The sequence below is a fragment of the Camelus bactrianus genome, chromosome 31 (genome assembly GCF_048773025.1).
Source record: "Camelus bactrianus isolate YW-2024 breed Bactrian camel chromosome 31, ASM4877302v1, whole genome shotgun sequence".
NCBI classification, from domain to species: domain Eukaryota; kingdom Metazoa; phylum Chordata; class Mammalia; order Artiodactyla; family Camelidae; genus Camelus; species Camelus bactrianus.
This window is the reverse complement of record NC_133569.1, coordinates 17,136,919-17,157,178: the sequence shown is the minus strand read 5'-3', so window position 1 is coordinate 17,157,178 and position 20,260 is coordinate 17,136,919. Positions and strand designations below refer to the sequence as shown.

General features: G+C 53.1%; 1 protein-coding gene across 1 annotated transcript in view; it reads right to left on the bottom strand.

The window, feature by feature from the left end:
- The window catches only part of SCARA5 (scavenger receptor class A member 5), a 96,178-nt gene extending 76,390 nt beyond the window's left edge, over positions 1–19,788 (bottom strand). The window contains exons 1-2 of the mRNA XM_010967806.3: positions 19,437–19,788; positions 15,482–15,599 (exon numbers count right to left, since the gene is read on the bottom strand). Of these exons, the coding sequence (XP_010966108.1) occupies positions 15,482–15,593 (112 nt within the window). The 5' untranslated portion in view covers positions 15,594–15,599; positions 19,437–19,788. The remainder of the gene's footprint in view (positions 1–15,481; positions 15,600–19,436) is intronic.
- Between the last annotated feature and the right edge of the window lie 472 nt (positions 19,789–20,260).

Genomic DNA, 20,260 nt, shown 5'->3' with positions numbered 1-20,260 from the left:
TTGTCAACATTGTTTGCATCCAACCTCTCAGCTCCTAGACCGGTACCTGGCACATAGTAGGCACTCAAAAAATATTTGTTGAGTGAGAGATGAAGATACAATCATTGCCTTTCAGATGCTCATGTCAAGGGGAAGAAGACGTATAAATGGGTAACTATTACACAGGTGGGAATGATGGAGGTGTAGAAAGGCGATACGGCACAAAGTGTGGCACTGCAGAGGCAGTGATTCCTTCTTTGTCGGCAGGTAATCCCTGGGTCTGCCTGGAGGAGGCAGCAACTCAGCAGGGCTTTGAGGGATAGGCCTTTGGAAATGGGCTGAAATCTGTCATCTTTCTCTCCAGCATTGCCGTCAGATTTACAGCTATTATAAATTTGAAAACTGTGACTTTAAGAAGAAAACTTTCTTCCTCCATGTGAGAACAGTTCTGAAGAAAGTACCAGACAAAGCTGGTAGTTATTAAACATAGTCGTTGTTTGCAGACATGGTCACACACAAGACCAGATCGAGGGAGAAAATGGCAACAACAAAACAAAACAAAACAACAAAACAACAACAAATCTTCCAAGACCTAGGAGATCCAAGGGAAAGTTTTTCCATCTTGCAATGGCCTCCGCAAATGAGGGTGGCATCTCAGGAGATCGCGAAGCCAAGAGAAGAAGGCTCAAGAAACTTGGCGAGAACAGTGGCTCCAAGAGAGTGATCAGAAACAAACAAACAAAAAAGTATAAAGTGACTGGCGGGCTGGGAGATGTTTATCTCAGCGTGGAGCCATGCTTCCTAGTGAATGGCTACAAGAAGTCAGATGGGCGGCTTCCCCACCGCTAGAAACCCCGTCCACGTGAGGCTGCACATTCTGCCGTAGCTGACTGTCCCTGGGCTGTTATTTTTCTTGCTCCACTTTTTTTTTTAACTTAAATTAATGTAAGAAGGAAATTTTATATCATCTTCATGAGTGGAAAATTAGTGTCTTCCTATTACACATTAAAATAAATACCTAACTACTAAAATAATAAACTTACACCCGTATGTCAAAGTCACCTGGAATACCACTGCATTGTGTATGGTCACATTCTGAGAGTCACTGACTTTAGTAAAAGTGATTAAATCCCAGTTCAGTGACAAGTGGCAGGGGGAAGGGTGATGCACCCCATGGAAGATTTCACTTACAGAGAAGCAAAACTAAACTTTTCAGATGTTCAAGGTATAGAATAATCTGGAAGGTAGAATGTTAAGGATTAAGTGCCATTGAAATAACCACGTCAGAACCTTACCCTCATCTCCGGCACTAACCTCATTATTCACAGCTGTCCATTCACAGCTCTGCCTGCCCTACTCGTATAAAGGTCCTCTGTCACCATCTCCCTACCTCAACCAGCACAGAGCAGAACTGCAATAAGGTCCTTTGTAAGAGCAAAGACATGTGTAAGCCATTTATTTTTGGTGTAAAGACTGGCTCTTCGCCTTATGCAAATTGTTGACACATTTTTGTTGGCTGACAAAAAAAAAAACAAAACATATTTTTGAGCAAAATTTTGCTCTGAAAAAATAAACAAAATCTTGGCTTTCCTTGTTCACCCATGACTTCGAATTGCCACTTAGTGCCCATTTGGCGAAACTGTGGGAGCAATTCACTGGAAAGGAATTGACACTTCAATCCAGGCTGAGTAGCATAGTAATGCATGGACCTTCTTAGCCATCCAGGGGCCCGAGTCCCATCCTGGACGTTCTGATTCTGATTCAAGGATGAAATCACACATCTATGGCCCCGAGATGCATAGTTCTGGAGTAAGGCTTTTATATCAAAACAGAACGTGAAGACACATTCTTGGAAAAAATCAATGAGAAGTCTATTATCAGATCTGGTTTAATTTTTTAATTTATTTTTATTTTTTACTTTTTTATTGACGTATAGTAGATTTACAATGTTGTGTTAATTTCTGCTGTACAGCATAGTGATTCATCTATAAATGTATATATTCCTTTTCATATTCTTTTCCATTTTCATTTCCTGCTATTACAAGGTATTGAATATAGTTCCCCGTGCTATATAGTAGGACCTTGTTGTTTGGTTTAATTTTCTTTAAACATTGATTTCTCTTTAATAGGGCACATTCAAAAGGGGGTTGCTTCAAATTATTTTATTATTCCCAGAGGTTAAAACTCTGAAGAGTTCCTTTTAATCATGAGAACAAGAGTACTCCCTAAAGAACTCTTGCTAAAATACTGTCTGCTGAGGGTGGAGAGGTGCTTGGGAGCAAGGATGAAAGAACAGAAAAGGCAAGTTTATCTGGAAACCACTCAGCCCCAGACAGTTAAGCTGAGGATGAGTTGGGAGATGGTTCTCCAATGTCAGCGCCACATTCGGGTGGGAGGGTCAGAACCTGAGGGTCTCAGCTTCCCTGTCCTGTATCAGGCGGGGGCGTGGGGAGGGTCCCTGACACTCCCCGGCGGGGAATGCATGGGTTTGTGGCTCTGTGGGGGCAAACTCAAAGCCTGTGTCTGTCCTATACTGGCTGTAAGAGGAAGAGAAAGCATTCTGAGCTAGCCCCTGCATCAGTTAGCCTTCCTTTGAAAAACTGATTTTTTTCAATGTCTTAATCATAATTTTAGGACATTTTGGGAGTTATCTGTTTGAATTTATTTTCCTCCCACTTAAAAAGAATATTCACAAATTGCCTCTGAAAAAAGTGGGTATTTACTGGGGGGAGGGTATATCTTGGTGGTAGAGTGCATGCTCAGCATGCAAAAGGTCCTGGGTTCAATCCCTAGTACCTCTCTTAAACAAACAAACAAACAAACAAACCTAGTTACCTCCCCTCCCCCGACAAAAAAAGTGAGTATTTACTTATTTCCCAAGAACCTAGGTCTAAACAACATTAAAAAGCAGGATAAAATGATTCAATTGTCACCTAATGGAGTTTTCACAACAACAGACACTCTTTCTCTCTTTTGTTCTCTTTGGTCCCACAGCTCATAAACAGCAGGTGGAGATGCGGTTTTATTGCTAGGAGGGGCCTTGGAGTTCATCTCATCCAAGAATCTTGTGAAACCCTCCCAAGGCTGACTTCATCATCTTAACTCCGGTTACTCATTCCCCACATTGTAATAGGCAGCCCCAAATAACCTCTGTCTTTGAAGCTGCCACCACCTCTGGCTTTAATGAGGACCTCTGTTTATTTCCCTCAATAAAGGGAAGAGGAGGAGGGGGTGGGTATTGCAGGGCGGTTTCATCTGATGTGAGTCTGGGAGGGTCCCAAACAATCATCTCCGCCCCGTTGGACCACACACCTGGTGAGTGCTGGAGGCAGACGGCGCCAGACAAAGGGGACTGCGGTCTTCTGCAAGATCAGATGGGATCCCATTTCTAAGAAAGGGAGGGGGGATGGCAGGAGGGATGAAGGAGCTAATTCAAGTTAGATGTTACGATGACCTAGCACAGTTTCTCCAAGTCCTCCTAGAGATATTTTGTACTTTTGTAACTTCCCCGCAATAGTTGTTATTCTCAATCCCTATCTATTTCTCAAGTTACTCTGCATAAAAATTCTTAAAAACAGTCAGGGGCTTGTGTGCTTGTATTTCAGCAGTAGGAAAGGGGCTCTGGCTGGTGTGCCTATTATTCTGCAGCGGGGCTGAGGGATGGAGAGAGAAAGCCAGGTGGGAGGGGAGATGAGGGCTGGCCGGTCACCGCAACCCAGGAGGAACAGAAGAACCAGGGGGTCCCCGGAAAGAAGAGAGTCCTGTGGCTGGTGGAGGATGCCTGTACTCTGGCCCAATACAGGTAGTGCGTGGATTGGAAGAAATGCTGTCTCAGTGCAGAGAGACTCAACACAACAGCAGGCTCGGGTTCAGCCTAAACTGGGGCCAAAAGTCGCCCCCCCTCCAACAGAGTGGCCCTGGACCCCTCTCAAAAAGACTCCCAACTCCTCTCCTGGCGTTTTATCAGAGGATATAAATCATCTGATGACGTGTTTGCAACGTGGAAGCCAGGGCTCAACAATTTCCATTTGTAAATCATTACTCTCTCCAGGCCGTTAGAGCCACCTCCGGCCCATCCCTGGTCCTCCTTGCTGTGCTGAACTGGTCACCGCTCGGGGTAGGGATGGAGAAGTTTAGTACCCGCCTGTCTCACTTCCCCAGCTCCCACCACCAATTGACTTGGAAGGGCCATCCGAGTGTCTGGTTTGGAAGACAGACTAAGATTCCAGCCCATGCCACCTGTACTGGCTTGGCTGGAACTGTCCCTGCCGCCTCCTGGCTCAGGAGCCTCCAGGAGGCAGAGCAGGCTGAGCCACAGATGTATATGAGAGACGACAGACCTCAGACCCACTGAACCCTCAACACCCAGAAAGGCCTGGAACCAACAGTTGTCAGGGACAGAGCTTGGCTGGGAAATTGCGGCCAGTGATGATATAGCTAATCATGTGAACGGAATGGCACCCATCAATGAGTTGTTCAAAAATACAGATTTACCGAGTGTCAGACTCAGAGCAGGGTCTGTAATTCTTCTCTGGATCCCACAGGCCCTGGCATATAGCAGATACTCAGTTCACATGGCTGATTGTAGATAAAGGAGACTAATAAACTGAACCCAGATTTGTTGGGCCCTCCAAGCCATTGCTTCGGCTTTTGTAATAACCATGAATTCTGGTTTCTGTATTTGATGCTTTGACATCTTGGGGTCTTGCGGGCTTTGGAGAGACTGCCCCCACCCCAGGGCTGGCCAGTCCTAAAGACAATAAAGGACTGCTTGTAAGCAAGACTTTGAATGCAAATCAACCAGGCCAGAGCCCACAACCACTTCTTTCATCAGGCTTTCACATTCTGGCCTCCTGCCATCTGCCCTCATCACCCCAGGGCCAGGTACCAGACAACTAGGGACACCGCTGAGCCCCAGGGCCTGCTGGAATGATTCAGGCTATGAAACCCCAATTCTGCTTCCCCTGCCTCACCCATTCCCTCCCCAGGAAACCACAATAAAGACCCTTGCCCACGTTTTCCCCTTACTCCTGTGCTCCTGACCAACACTGGTGCCTTCCCGTGTGTCCCACCCTGTGCTGTGGCACGATGCCTCCCTCCTCTTAGGACCTGGGAGTAACAAACTCTCTTTTCAATGGCAGTCATCTCCTGCTCAATGTAAGTAATAGTAAGAAAACCTACATTTTGAAATTGCTTGGGCAGTCCAACAATGGAATGCAACAGAGGAGCAGCTGCCACTCCCCAAGCACCTACTCTGGTTGAGCACTTAGATATACTTGTTCTAAGCATGAAAATAACCATGAAGATAAGTTTTATGACTCCCATTTTGTAGCCAGTAAAACTGAGCCTCAGAGAGGTAAAGTGGTTGCCCAAAGCAAGTGGCAGATCTGGGATTTTTTTAGCCTCACAGAAAGGAGATGTGAGGTCTGGAGATGGGGTACAGGGGGGAAGTCAGAGGAAGAAGGGCAGTTCTTGCAATCATTCAGCAACCATCTCTTGAGCAACATGCAGTAGCTAAGGCTGCTGGCTTTCAGACTCCACCTCCACTGCCCTTTCAGTCCAGCCGTGAAACAGGCAGCTCCCTTTCTTTCAGGCCCAGGGAGGCCAGCATCCTGGAGGGGAAGGCTGCATTAGGCCCACCCCACCCCAGGGAGAACCCCAGGGCTGTTTGCTCTATCTCTGCTTTACCCCAAGACAGGATCTGCAGCCAGGGAGCACGGGATAGGAACCATCCTCCTCTTCACCACACAGCTCACCTTTGTGTCCAGGTGTGGTTCTGTTTCAGGGTTTCCTTTGGTGATGGAGTTTGCCCCTCCAAGAAAGGTTCCTTGTCTCCTAAAATCTAGGACCTAAACTAGTTACAAATAACTTTGAGGCTTTGAAAACTTTGAAATCTAGAAACAGAGTGGCGAGAACAACCATTTTTATATTCCTGATCACAAAACAGAACTCCTTTACCAGCAGGGCCATTTGCAGAGGGCAGGGAAAGGACACAGACAACGAGCCGGGGGTCCCGGGCGCTGCCTTGGAGGCGCCTGAAGCAGGCAGGCTGTTTTCACTTCCACTTTTCCCACCTCTGGTCCATCAGCAGCCTTCAGTGCCCCCCACGTAAACCTACATGTGAAAGGCAGCTCCCCCTGGACACCCTGGAAATGCTCAGAATACTTCAGATGTCACATTCACATTTTAATAGATGCCCTTAGGTCAGGGTTGGGAGATCACCGAAGCTCTAGAGAGAAGAAACGAACCCCTAACTTTGGCAGAGCATACTGAGGTCCAAAGGGGTCTGGAGAACCCAGAGGCCAAGATAGAACTCATCGGACAAAGGGACAAGATCGAGCTCACTTTTACTGGTGGACAAACTATGAGATCGTTTTCACAGACACACTTTGAAGAGTGAAGAGTGAAGAGTGCTCTGTGAACCCACATGCCGGGAGCACAGTGCAGCCAAACGGCTCCTGCACCCTTCAGACGGGGAGCTTGTCCCCAGCCTCCCCCGCCCCATCACCCACTGTAATCTGCCCCTCCAGACCTGACTGCTGCCATCTGCCCCCTTCGGGTCTCTGGCACATCCTATCTTCCGAGTCCCTCCTCCATCATTTAGATTCCTCGTGCTTCCCCAGGTGACCCTGGTGATGGAAGCTAACCCATCCCGAGTGCCAGCCCCTCCCTGCAGCCTCCTCTCTTAACAGGGCTTCCTAAAGACAAGGCCTCTTCTGCCCGCTCTGAACATCTTGGGTTATCTTGACTTGAACTCAATCTCAAGCCACATAGCAGGCACGAGGGAGCAGGTGGGCTTCGGAACACTGTGCAGAAGGCTGGACCATCACTGTCCCCCATCCACTCTGTGGCTGGGCCTTATGGTAACCAGCCGTCTGCATCTGCAGGGCAGGGGCCGGGCAGGCCCTACCTTGCTGGGCCCCCTCTTCAAGGCTCTGTTTCTATCTTCCCAATCCTACTGCTGAACTCTGCATGTGGAGGTTGATTCCAGGCCAGAAGCCGCAGGAGGCGGATGGGAGGGGGCACTGGAGAGGGCGGGAATTTCTCTGACCTGATGTCTGTAGAGGTTAGTGTCCCAGGCTTCCCTCAGAAGCCACTTAAGGCCCTGTCGTTGTGTCCTGTCCAAACCTATTTCCATTTATATCTATTTCCTGCCAGCGCCACCTCTTAGAGTAATTCATTCCATCTGTCTCCTGCTTCAGAGCCACTTTTTCCCACAGCCTCACCCCAGCCTCGTCATTGCCCAGGGTGTCTCCACCTCTGAAACCACAAACTCCAAGACTCCGCTCTCCTAGCCCCTCCCGCCGCCGCCAGCCTGGTTCTTGAAGGCACAGGGTCTCCAGGGACTGGAACCGCAGTGAACAGGGGGAGGTTCAAGGCCCTGCCTCTGACCAGCTGGGTGACCTTGGGTAACTGGCTTCACCTGAAACTTCACCTTCCCATTGACAAACTGGGAATAATAATACATTCTGAGGTTTACCGGGGATGATGTGTTGAAGCGCTGAGCACAGCCTGCCCGTGCCGTGCGCTCCATCAAGGGGCGCTGTTGTCTCAGGACCACTTGTCACCACTGCTACTAGACACGCACCACCCACCCACCTCCTCCCCTGGCCTCCCCGATCTCCCTGCCTCCACAAGAGCCAAATCGGTGTCCAGAGCTCCTGGCGCCCCAGGACGAGGCCCCCCTCCCCTGGCCCCCACACCACTGTCAGAGCTGGGGAGTGGGCGCTTGGACTCTGCGTGCTCCTGGCAAGACCCCATCATGAATGCTCTCTTGCCAGGAGTTCTGCCTGAGTCCAGCACCACCAACCTCACTGAGTCCTCAGCCTGGCTTTTATCAGCCCCACAGAAGCCCCAGGGCTCCCCATCACCCACTGTAACCCCCCAGACAACCTTGTTAATCCTCTTTGGACCTGGTTTCCCTCCCCAGCTACTGAAACCTTCTCACTGTGGCCTCGGACCTCCCAGCCAGTCATCCAAAAAGATGATTTCCTCAACCTCTGCTCCAATGTTTCTTTTACTTTCTTGTTCTAGCAGAAGCCTGCTTCCCTTGTCTTCTCGAGTGTGAATTTCTCTCTCCTAGGCTCAGGCAGCCAGCCTAGGGGTGCGATGGATGGTTTTCTTTGCTCCTCATTGCTACTTCCAGAACCTTCTCTCCCCAGCTCTCACACGTCTCCTTGTTGCTAAGGGACGCCTGCTCCCCTCCCGTCTCCGGGCTCACTGTCCAGCTCTCTCTCCAGCTCCAGTTCTCACTCTGCCTGCCCCTCCCTCCTCCCCGGAGGTCACGTCCACCCTGACGCACTTGAAATGCGGCCAAAAATGAGATAGGCTCAAAATGCAAAATACACACAAGTGAAAATGTGTCAGTATCTCCATCAATTTCATCAATTACATATCAAATGGATAACATTTGGGATATACTGGATTAAATAAAATGTAGTCCTGTATTTAAATTCATTTCATCTGTGTCTCTTTACCTTTTTGTGCGGCTACTAGAAAATGTAACATTGCACACGTGGCTGGCTCACATTACAGTTCGATTGGCTTTACCAATAATTGAAACCCTTTCTCAGTCCCAATTTCACACGTCCAAGGTGATCTTTTCCATCCTCCCGGTGCCCTCCCTCCAGAATGCTGACTCAGCACTCCTTGACCTCACCAGGACCTACGAAGTATGGACCCCAGTGCCTTTCCACCACTTCTCCCATCTCCAGTCCATCCTTCCCTTCTCATCAGACTCCCATTCCCTGGCCCCTCTCCCCAAATGCTGAAACCTCACTGATTTATGTCATACACTATCTCCCCACGCCCTCCCCTCCATGCCCTCCCCTCCTTCGTCCCTCAAATGAGCTGATACTTGTAAAATGCTCAAAACAGTGCCTGGCCCAGCAGAGCTCGACCAGTGAGCGCTCATTTCCCCCCACACCTGAGCTCCATGCTGCTTCCTGTGGCCTCGGAAACCTTGCCCGGACCCTCTAACAGGCACACTGCTGCCTCTCCAGCACCTGTCGCTACAGGGCAGACTGCGAGATTCTGCCTCTAACTGCACTTCCATTAGAAAATTAACCACATTATAATGCAGGGTCTGTTTACCTGTCTGTGTCTTCAGGGGACTTTATGCCCCTTGAGGACAGGAACCAAGTCCTTTTATCTCTGTTAGCACCAGCAGCAACCGTAAAGCGGTGCCACTTTTGGATGAATGACGTCACAGTTCCTCGTGTCTTAAACTCATCTCTCCCAGCCCTCCTTCATCCTGGCACATCCCGACTTAGTGAACAGGCATGTGTTCAGTCATTCAGTGAGCAGAGGCGCCTCCCGCGGGCAAGACACAGGCTGAGCACTGGGGACATTTGGATGAATCCAAGGCACATGGTGTTTGGTCTCAAGGAGAGCACACAACTCAGGGTACGTGTGAAGGGACAGGCTGACAGGGGCTGGGGGGGCCGGGCCATTAGCCCAGGAAAGATGCGGAAGGAAGCCAGGGCTTCTAGACTCATGTGGGGCCTCAGTCATGCTGCTTGTTATCTGATACCAGGAATCACCACAGACAAACCTGGAATGAGGTGGGAACCAGCTCACTGTCCCAGAGACCAAAAACAGCCTATGGAGGAACGGGAATGCCGTGGGTGGGCCGCGGGGTGGACCCGGGCAGACCGAAGGGCCACAGTGACCCTCACCCTAAGATCTAACATTTTTGAGCACTCAGTGTATACCCGGCACTGCGGGCCTTAATGTGGGATAACTCATGTAGCCCTGGCAACAGCCCTGAGTCAGGGGCCACTATTATCCCATTTTCCAGAGAAGGGAGGGCTGACTCTGTGGGGCTTATACAGCCTGAAAGCTGCAGGGTCAGACTCAGAGCCTGGCCCTGAGTGTGCTCCCCGACACCTGGCAGTGCCACCCTCGCCATGGAGAAGGCGAGACAGTCCCAGTGTTAAGTGTGGCCCCAGGTGCCTGGGGCGAGTGAGGCTGTGTGTAGTCTGCACTAAATGCCAGCCTCCACCCAGGGGCAGTGTAACTCACCCCTCAGCTCCCTCCTCTGACAGCAAACCTCAAGGACCTACTGCCTCTGATGGGGGTGGGGGAAGGGCAGGCACACCTGCACAGAGCCAGGTACCCTCAGGACCCAGAATATTTCTTACAGATTCTGCCATTCGGGGAATAGGACTAAAAGAACTTGCTCGATTTCTTCAAGTACCCAGGTTTCACGGGGAAGCCCACCAGCCAAAACTCTGCATTCTTTCACAGAAGGTGAGAACCAGCCTTAAAACACTGTCCAGGTGAGGGTCTCTGAGACGTGGAGTGGGTGCTCCCGGGGGGACCCTACTCACTAGCTGCTCGTGCCCCCTAGCCTCCCCCTGTCCTTGTGGTGCACTACGAGCATATGGAGGGTAGACTGAGTCCAAGGGACTTTTCTAGGGTTACATCACCCTGTTCTCCCACAGGTCCCGCGAAGTGAGTGACGTTATTCCCATTTTGCAGATGAGGATGCTGGGGATTCGAGGGTCAGGGCCCCAGAGAAAGAGACGCCCCAGTCACATTAGAAACTTCACAGGGTCTAATAAAGGGAATATGTGCCAAAGTGTGGCCATGGTGTAAGATACCACAGGCGCCGGAGAAGCTGTAACCTCCCCAGGCCCCCAGAGCCCGGGGGGCAGCAATTACCAAGTCTAAAAGGAGAAAACTCTTGATTGGAGGGCGGCTTACAAGGGGCTGTGACCTCGGGTGGAAGGACACAGCAGGGCAGGAGCTGGGGAATAAATACCCCGACTCCCCATCTTCACCGGCTCCCCGCAGGCAGAGGGCCTGAGTGACGGCGTGGGACTGGAGAGGCGACAGAAGACACCTCACACCAAGCCCAGATCTGCCGAAGTTCAACGTCCAGGCTCTCAGCACCTCCCAGGGCTGTTTCCTCTCTCATGCAGGGAAGGTCCCTGGGGCCAGAGAGACCCAGGACCCTACCTGGCTCTCTGCCCACAGTGAGCAGAGCTGTTACCTAGCAGGGCCGAGAGCCCCCGCGCCCCCAGCACCACAGGAGTTAACATCTCTGCTCCCCTGCTCTGGTGCCTGATTCTCCAACCTGTAGAGGGCGGGGACCCTCTGTGAGGCCCAGCCAGACCCTCCCAGGAAATCCACTCCTACCCTTGGGCCGCTGCCCGGCAGCCCTCCACTCCGCCAGAGGAACCGGAGAGATTTGATTGATGAGAAAGTGGATGTGGGGGTTCCCCAAGGAGAATAATTTCATTTTATGGGGCAGGAACGCAGGAATGGGGAGCTCAGGCCCTCAACTCAGCAAGCAGCCTGACTGCAGGCGTCAGGGCATGGCCAGGAGCATGTGCAACTCATTACCTCCGTGGGCCTCCCATCTGGGCCGCAGGATGACGCGAGGAGCGTGGTGGAGGCCCGAGGCCACGGGGTGAGCATGGCTGCAGTATTTTTCTGACACTAACACCTCTCTCTGGCCCGCTGAAGGGGCCGTGGAGGAGCCAGGCCCAGCCAAACACTGTCCCCGCCCAGCACTCCACCTCCTGGCGCCAGACTGGAGAGGCTCCAGCTGTCCCGGTGGCGGGAAGAGAAAGGCAGGCCCAGGGAGGTGGGGGAGGGGAAGGAGGCCCAGGGGTGGGGGAGGGGTTGCAGGCCCAGCTGGCCCCTGTTCGGGTTTCTGCTCAAAGGGAGGTGTCAGTGGGCATCGCATTCAGAGGGCGCTTGGCTAGAGGACCTTGGAGGTCACATTCTGCAATGAGCCCACCCATGAATTCCAGTGACATGGGTGGAACACGTGCTATCCCACTGGAGACCCGGCGGTGACGATGACCTGGCGCCTTCCCACCCACAGTGGGGCTGCAGTGAAGATGCTGACAGCTCAGACCCAGGAAGGAGGCAGGGTGCTGAGGTGACCCAGCCGGAGGTCCTGAGGATGAAGAGATCCCGAAGGCGTCACCATAGAGGAGGGGAGCCAGGGAGAGAGACTGGAAGGATGTGGAGGCACCACGTGGGAGAGGGCAGGTGTCCTGTTGTGGAGGGGACCAGGGAACCGAAGCTCAGAATAGCCCCCAGCTCCCTTCTCAGCCGGTGCGTGAATGGAAGGGAAGGGATGGAGGCAGGGCTGGAGGACAGAAGACAGGAGGCAGGGAGAGGAGAGGCGGAAGTCATTGCCTGTGCATGACTATAAGTAACGTGTTTACACCTCAGGGTCTTAAAAGTCCCACCTGCATTAACACCTGAGTCATAGCTGAATATCTGGCCTGCAGTTCTGCCACTTTGCTTCCCCTGATCCCAGTATCTCCAGGACCAAGAGGGGGCACCACCTCTCCTCCCATCTCCCTGCTTTCAAGGGGAAAATCCTAGGAGGGACTTGGAGCCCCAGATGACACTGACTTAATTTCCCCAAGGCCCCAGGGCTGGCAGGGTCTCCCTCCCTTTCCCCACTTCTCCCTGCCCTTTTTCCCCACCAACCTCCAGAAATGAGGACCAAAGCAGCAAAGTGCTGGGGAAACGGATCCGTCTGGCTTGAATTTCCCCAAGTAGGAGCTCACCATTTCCCCCTTAGAAATGAAAGGGGAGGGGAAAAAATCAAACCAGAAAGCTATGAGCTTTTAGGTGGTGGTTTCATCTCAACACTTTGGTCTTTCTGGGGTCCTCACTCCCTTACCCTGTGTCTGGCATCCAGGAATGAAGTGGGGAGGAGGACCAGACAATTTGGAAATCAGATTTAGAAAATCTTTGTTTTGCCACCTTGAGATTTCAAGGACCCCTGTGTTTGTTCATTCAACAGATCCTTATGCGACAGGCTGGGAAGCACCAATTCACAGAACAGAGAGGCTTGCCCTTGTCCAGCCTGTGTTCTTCTCGTGAGGAACAGACAGAAAATGACAAACATAATAAATAAGAAAGCGACATAGTGTGTGGAGGGGGTGAGGACTATGGGAAAAAGGGAAGAGAGAAGCAGGGAAGGGGGCCTGGGTGTGCAGAGGGTACAGGAAGCCCTGACAGGGAGGTGAGATTTGAGCAAAGGCTGGAAGGAGATAAGAGGGGAGCCAGGAGGGTCTAGACACAGCGTCTGTCAAGAAAGCATCCTTCTGGGGAGCAGAGGCCCCAGAGAGTGGGAGAGCATGCCAGCAGGCCCGCTGTGAAGGTCAGAGCCTCCTCGGTCATGGTCAGTGCCTAGGATTTTACTCCCACCTGGGCTTTGCAAGACTGGTCCCACCCAGGTGGGACCACACCTCAAATACAACAACCAAGTCTGCTTCTGTGCAGAGAATTTTAGGACCGGACTGGACCTCAGAGACATCCCCTCTGCCCCAAAATAGCACTGAGATGGAGACACTGAGGCCCAGAGAGGGGAGGGGCTGTGCCCCGGTCAGGTCACACACAGCCCACATCTTCCAAACTCTGCTGTCCATATTTTATGGGGTGCCAGCTTCAGGGGGCCCCTGAGGACACTTGCTGGACTCCTAAAATTGCCCTTTGACCAGATCTCCCCAGGACTGGGGGCCCTGAAAGCCCAGTAGCTGGGGTTAATGTTATTTTTCAGTCCTTCTGGTCCAAAGGGTCTTTTTTTAAATCTTGGATTCAGAAAAGGGGATGAGGTCAAGGGAATGGGGAATGATGACCCAATGACACCCCCCAGGCCTCTCCCCACCCCCCGGGGCTCCCCTGCCCTTCCCCCATTGGCACTGCAGGCTGGCCCTGGTGGTCCTCCAGTTACCCCTCTGTGCTGTACCCCAATTCTTTCTTGCCAAACTAGGCCTCTTTACTGATGGGCCAGTGGGGAAAGAGAGTAGATCAAGGATGTGAAAGCCAGCGTGACCTTTGCTGATGTGCTGATGGGCCGTGCTGAGCCCCGGCTAACGACCCGGATTCCCGGGGGTCTTCCTCTCTTCCCAGCTGTCATTTTTTTTTGGTTTGTTTTTTTTTTCCTTTTGGGGGAGGGTAGGTAATTAGGTTTTGTTTTATTTTATTTTATTAATTTTTTTTTAATGGAGGTACTGGGGATTGAACCTAGGACCTTGTGCGTGCTAAGCATATGCTCTGTCACTAAGCTATGTCCTCCCCACTCCTAGGTGTCACTAACTTGACAGAAATACTTGTCTGGCTCAGTGCAGCTCAGCCAGTAAAACCTCTCCCCACCCACCTCTTCTCTTATAAAACTGTATTCCGTCTTTAAGGCCTTTTACCAGAAAGGCTTCACCCTGCTTGACTTCAATAATCATACATGTTTTTACTTACTTTACATGATGAGTAACTGTCCCCGTGCCAGTTCCTTCCACTGGGATCAGAAGCCCTTGTAGGGCTTCCTCAAAATGTGTTTGACAATCCAGAGGAAGAGCTCTGATGGTGGGTAGTTATCAAACCTCCTGTCTCCTCTCCCTGCTGGGACTGTCCCCACCCTCTGCCTTTCTGAGCCACCCAGCCTCCCTTCCTATACTAAGCACCTTGTGGGAGGAAAGACAAGGTTGGAGGAGGGAGAGGCATTTCTAATTTTGAGCAATTTACAAGACAAAGGCAGCTGGCAGCGTGGAGCACAATGAAACATGGTGCTCGAGAAAACAGGTGAATAAAGGCATCTAGGATAGTTAATTTTATGCATCAGCTTGATTGGCCATGGGGTACCCAGGTAAAACCTCATTTCTGGGTGTGTCTGTGAGAATGTTTCTGGATGCGATTAGCATTTGAATTGGTGAACTCAGTAGACCAGACTGCCCTCCTCCATGTGGGTGGGCCATGTCTAATCAGTTGAAGGTAGAAAAGGTGGAGGAATTCACTTTTTGCTTCCTGCCTGCCTTCTGGAGCTGGGACATCTCATCTCATTTTCTCCAGCTCTCAGACTGTGGTTTACACCATTGGCTCCTCTGGTTCTCTGGGCTTCACCTACTAAGTGTTGAGCTCTGTGCTAGATGCACAGGAGTCGTCTGTGGCAAGGTGCCCTGAGGTCCTCTGGAAGAAGTTGCACCAGTTGACTCTCCAGCATGTTAGCAAATGACCAGCCCCCACAGACGCAGTGCCATCTGGGTCACTGGGGTGCTCCATGAGCCAGGCGGGCCTCAGACCTGGGGGAGGATGTGTACACTGGAGAGATGCGTTCCCTCCTTGCAAACGCTTCGGGAAGTGGATTGGATGGTCCTCACCTGGGAGGGTCTGGGCTCCTCGGTTCAGATGCTTTTTGCCTGACCCCAGCCTCACTCAGAGGAGAGGATGGCAGAGAGGGAAGTGGGCTGCCCTAGGAGGCAGGAGACTCAGTGCTGGGGCCTGTCTGTGACTGATGAGCTGCATCATGCTCAATGCTTTTCTCAGCCTCCGCTAGCTCACCTGTAAAACAGGTCGCACCTGGCTGGTCTCACAGGTGCATTAGATGCATCCACGAGTAAACACACCTTCCTGAGAGTGAAGTTCAACCTACGCAGTGTTAGGAGTGGGATCAGCAGCACCCTGGGGCCAGGCAAAGGTTGGGTGGAGGGATCAGGGCCGAGCATGTGCCCAAGACCCCGCCCGAGGTACTCACCCTCCTCACACAGGTTCAGCTTGGACAGGCTCCTGCCATCGAAGGGTTCCTCGAAGATGGAGCCAGAGTCACGGTCGCTCACGGTGTGCAGGTACATGGCTTTGTTCTCCATGGCGTCCTGAGGCAGTGAGCGGGGAGCAGAGGGAGGGTTCAGGGGAGAGAGAGACAGTAAGCTGAAAGTGGAGACAGAAATGAACGCGCAGAGCAAGGCGCCCACCCGGTGACCCAGACCCTAAATGCTGGGACCCTCCCTCATCAACAGGCATCATCCACCAGGTCCTCAGGACCCTGATGCCCCTTCCCCAGCTTCCTTGGCTTGGGGAGGCCAAGGCTCTTTGGACCTTTCTGATCGTGCAATCCATCCCCTTCCTTCCACAGCTCTGGGTGGTGCTGGAGCCCTGCGCTGGGGCGGGGGGCCAGGCGGGCACCAAGAGCCGTGCCAGGAAGAACTGATCCTCCTGATCTAAGTGGAGTAGCTGCAAGCTTCCGGAGCCTCGGACACATCAGAGAGACGGGCTTCTGCCCTGTGTTGGAAATGCGGGGAAACGAGACACAAAATGGGGTACAGAGACCATCAGCCAACATAGCGGAGACCAGGGCTGCTCCGAAACCCAGCCTGGCGAGGGGAGCTGGGTTCAGGGGACCATAGCAGGGATTCACCCCCATGGGAGCCTGAGGAGCAGGCAGTCTTGGTGGGGTCCCCCAGACCCTGAGGCCTGGGCAGCCTTAGACCGGGGCAGAGCTCCGGGGTCTGGATGGCCTCCTGAGGCTGGATTGCTGAGGCTCTGGGTGGACCCCGTGGAGGTCCAGGAACGCACCCATCACAAGGGGTAACACTATGCTGTGTGAAGTAAACCATCCCCGCTTCCACTATGTGCACAACGATCCCATTTTGTGCTATCGACACACGTCCCGAGGACGTGACTGGAGAGATGACAGGCGGAGCTGTTCTGGGTTTCTCTGCAGGAGAGAAGTATTATGAGCCTCTGGTGGGGATTGCAGGGATTTCGTGCTTATTTTTGTTTGCTGGATTTTCTGGGTTTTCTCCGATACGTTCGCATTCTTTATGTAATAAGAAGAATTCACTTGCCCGGCCAGATCGCAAAGTATTTATTTACACAAAGTACTTGATACGCTTTTCCCACGTATCCGCTCGGTGATTTTACAAATGGTCCTCTGCTTTCAGCTCAGTTCCAGCCATCGGTTTGTGTTGCCCTTCGGTACTGATGCCCTTTGACTCTCTGGATATTGAACCCCCAAATCCGCTTTTAAAAAGTGAATTATTTGGAAGTTAAAAGCTCCCAGGAGGATGTATGGGTCCCAGGCCCAGCATGGAGTCATCTCAACCCTGAGGCCCAGAGCACCGGGCCAGGTGTCTACCGCCAGGAAGAGAGGGCAGGGCCTGGCAGGTGGCAATGCTGACCCAAGGGAGCCGCCCAGCAGTGCTTCTTCAGAGGGAGGTGGGAGAGGAGGCATCCGCCCCGCTCCAATAAACAGGGACAGTGAAGGAGGAGGGTGGCCGGATCCCTCTGCCGGGCACAGCAAACACAAATCCCCTATTTCCACAATTTAACTTTTGTCTCCAGAGACCTCTGGGCTCAGGGCTGAGAGGAGGCCTGAATGACCCAGGAGGGATGGATGGAGCTTCTGCTCCTGACTCGTCTAGTAATGGGATGCCACACGCCCTGCACACGTGTTCACGCACGTGCACACACACAGGCACGACCAGTGATGGTGTTCCCAGACCCTGTAGGCCTTTCCTCCAGCCTGTGGGAGGTGGGCAGAGGGGAGCTCACAGCTCTGCCAGCATCTCTCCTCCCTGCCCCAGGGGTTCCCAGAACCCCGAGACGGCTCCCAGCCCAGCTCCTCCAGGCTGCAGTCATGTCCAGTTTGCGAGTCTCACGATACTGACCCTCCATCCAAGTCCTCCACCCAGGGAGGACCTCTAGGTGGGGCCCTGGGCAGCTCCACTGCTGCTAAGCTTCAGGGGACCCTCCCTCGTTTCACAAGCACTCAGTGCGGCACCCCTCCCTCTGGCCTCAGTCCTGGGGAGCTGTGAAGCAGGAGGCCAGTGTCTCTTCTGAGAGATCTCTCTGCCAAAGACAACAGCAGCTGCCGCCCAGGGCCCATGGGGACGCTGCGTGCCGGGGGTGGAGGTGCGGAGCCGGGCTTGGACCAGTTTCCCCATCTGCCTTTGTACCTTTCCTCTCTGCCCATCAGCCCTTGGACCAGAGCTGGAATGCGAGCTGTTATCTGGAATGTGTCTGTAGGGGCAGCCCCTCCCTGGCCCCCTCCCCACCCCTCAGCTGGTGGAGCAGGAGCCCTGGGAGCCTGCTGGGGAGAGGGGCTGGGCTAAGCAGGAGGCCAGATGTGAGTGCGATGAGATTGGAAATGCTTAGCCAACTCTGCTAATGTTTGTTACTTGGGAATGAAACCTAAGAATGTTCTGTCTGCCCCAGGTTTTATTTTGGGCTGTTTTTCTTTCTTGGGGACTGGGGGGCAGGAATTTGGACCCTCTGATCATTGGTCTTACAGCCTTTGGGAAAAGTTTGCACGACTAACTGCTGAGTGTGATGATGGAGCAACGCCCACCCCCCAACTCCCCACCCCTCCACACAAATGCCTGGACCTCCTTGCCTCCCACGAGCACTGTGAGGGGGCAGGTGGCATCTGTCATTCCCATTCTACCGATAAGCCAACCGAGGCCCAGAGAAGCAGGAATTGATGGATATCAGAGGGGTGATCCCACCGTGGGGCACTGGCTCAGCCTGAGTTTGCTTCGTCCAGGAAGCATGTATCAGTCCCTTTTGGTGGCCACCTTTAGGGACCAAGACGAGGCAGTGAAGAAGGCCAGGTGGGACCCCTGGAGCCAAGAGAGCTGGAAGGGAGGAGACCAGGGCCACAGAAACATAGGCAGGGTGTGGACACCCAAGGGACCTGTGGGGAGTGGAGGCTCAGAGGACATGGGTCCTATCCTGGCACCACCACTTACCCCTGGGGAACTTTGCCCAATCAGCCTCAGGCCATCACCTCTGTGCTGGGGAGGACACATCTGCCAGCCATTCGGCCCTGGTGAGCCTCGTGTGGAACGGAGCACGTGGGAGGGCTGTGCGAGCTGGTGGTGGAGTCCGGTGAGAACCAGCAACCCCCAGCATCTTCTGATCCAGCCAAGCAGCCAGGTACGGGGCACTCCAGGTTCCTGAGTCCTCCCTCGCACTTTGCCAGCCCCAGCAACTGTGCTGCTTGGGTCGCTTTGTGAAAGGCAACCGTGACTGCAGAGCCTGGCTGGGAGCTGGACCCTGACTCTCCAAGTCCCCCTCTGGGCAGCAGCATGACTCAGTTGGGTCTCCTGCTGAGGGGTGGCCTGAGCCTTGCTGCTGTAGATACGGTGTCTCTGGGGTTCCATCTTCTAACGCTACAGGGCTTGTAACTCATCCAAACCAAATTAAAAAATCACCATGAAAGTGGCCCTCTCTGGAGAGAGAATTGCTAAGTAGGTTTTAAGCCCTTTCCTCCTCTGACTGTACTTGGTTACTCTAAATCATAACCCAGAGCCGGAGAGGCGCAGATGTTTTATAAATAAGCTCTTCCTTCATACATTCCGCCACTGGGCACACGTGCGCACGCATGCACACGCACTCTCTGCACACGTAGAGGGACTGCGACCTGTGCCATCTGCTCCCTGAATAGGCTCTTGAGCTGTGACACGAGCCAGGCAGAATTGCCACCAGGGCAATAGCTTCCTCCAGCACCCAGAGGCAGGCTCACATGGCCAGCCCAGGCAGCTGGGTGAGGGCCCAGCAGACCCGCGAAGGCTGACAGCTAGGACCTCCCCACCCAGCGCCTAGCACCCCGCTCCATGTCCTGAGGATACCCAAAGCCGGTGCCCGTGTCTCCGGGCCACCTTCAGGAAGCCATGCCCAGGTGCTAGGACAGAGTTAGCGCTGAGACTCACCTGAGTGCCTCCAATTAGGCTGCAGAGAGGCTCAGTTCCTGGCGTTCGCCATGGTGGCTGGAGGGCTAGCTGCTGCCACTGACCCGAGACCCAGGCAGCCCCTCAGAGCTTGTCCCCACTGCCAGCCAAGTCCGGATGGAGTCATACAGAAAGAGGCGGTATGGTGCCCGGTGTCTCGGGGGTGACTTCTCCAGGAGGATCAGATCAGGAGGCAAGATGCAAGCTTGTGCCCCAATGGGAGTTCCTGTCTTGGTACCTCACCTCGGTCAGCCTTGGGCAGCGCTCGGAAGATGTTCTGTGGAGGTCCCAGCCGCTCCGCTAGTCTGAGCAGTGATCGGCCGCTGCTCCGCCGGGCGGGCTTTATAAAGTTGTCGGAGCAACAGCGGAGGCTCCCCTGGGGCCTGGAACGCGTCCCCCCTCTAGTGGACAATATCAGCATTACAGCCCCGCGCAGGAACGCCCGCTGGGTCCAGAGCAGGGAAGTCAGCCTTGGACTTGGGATTCCAGCCGCCTGTTCTAAAGGCCTTCCCTGCTCAAGGTACTTTTTGGAAGCTTCTAGGGGAATGGCAGCTAGTCCTGGCTTATGAGCCATGCCAGAAACCGAGCCTTGTAAGTGTATTTATAGAACAGAATTGGCATTACTCAGTTCATTCACTCAACTTGGCTTCGAATTACTTTCTGTGTTTTCCTGAAGTCGCATCCACCCGCAAAGGACACAGATTGCCCACACTGGGCAACTCGGAAAAGGGCTCTGTGAGTGCTGAAGGAACATCCCAAGGTCACGTTCAATGCAACTTAGCAAGGAAGCCAGCATTTGTGGAGTA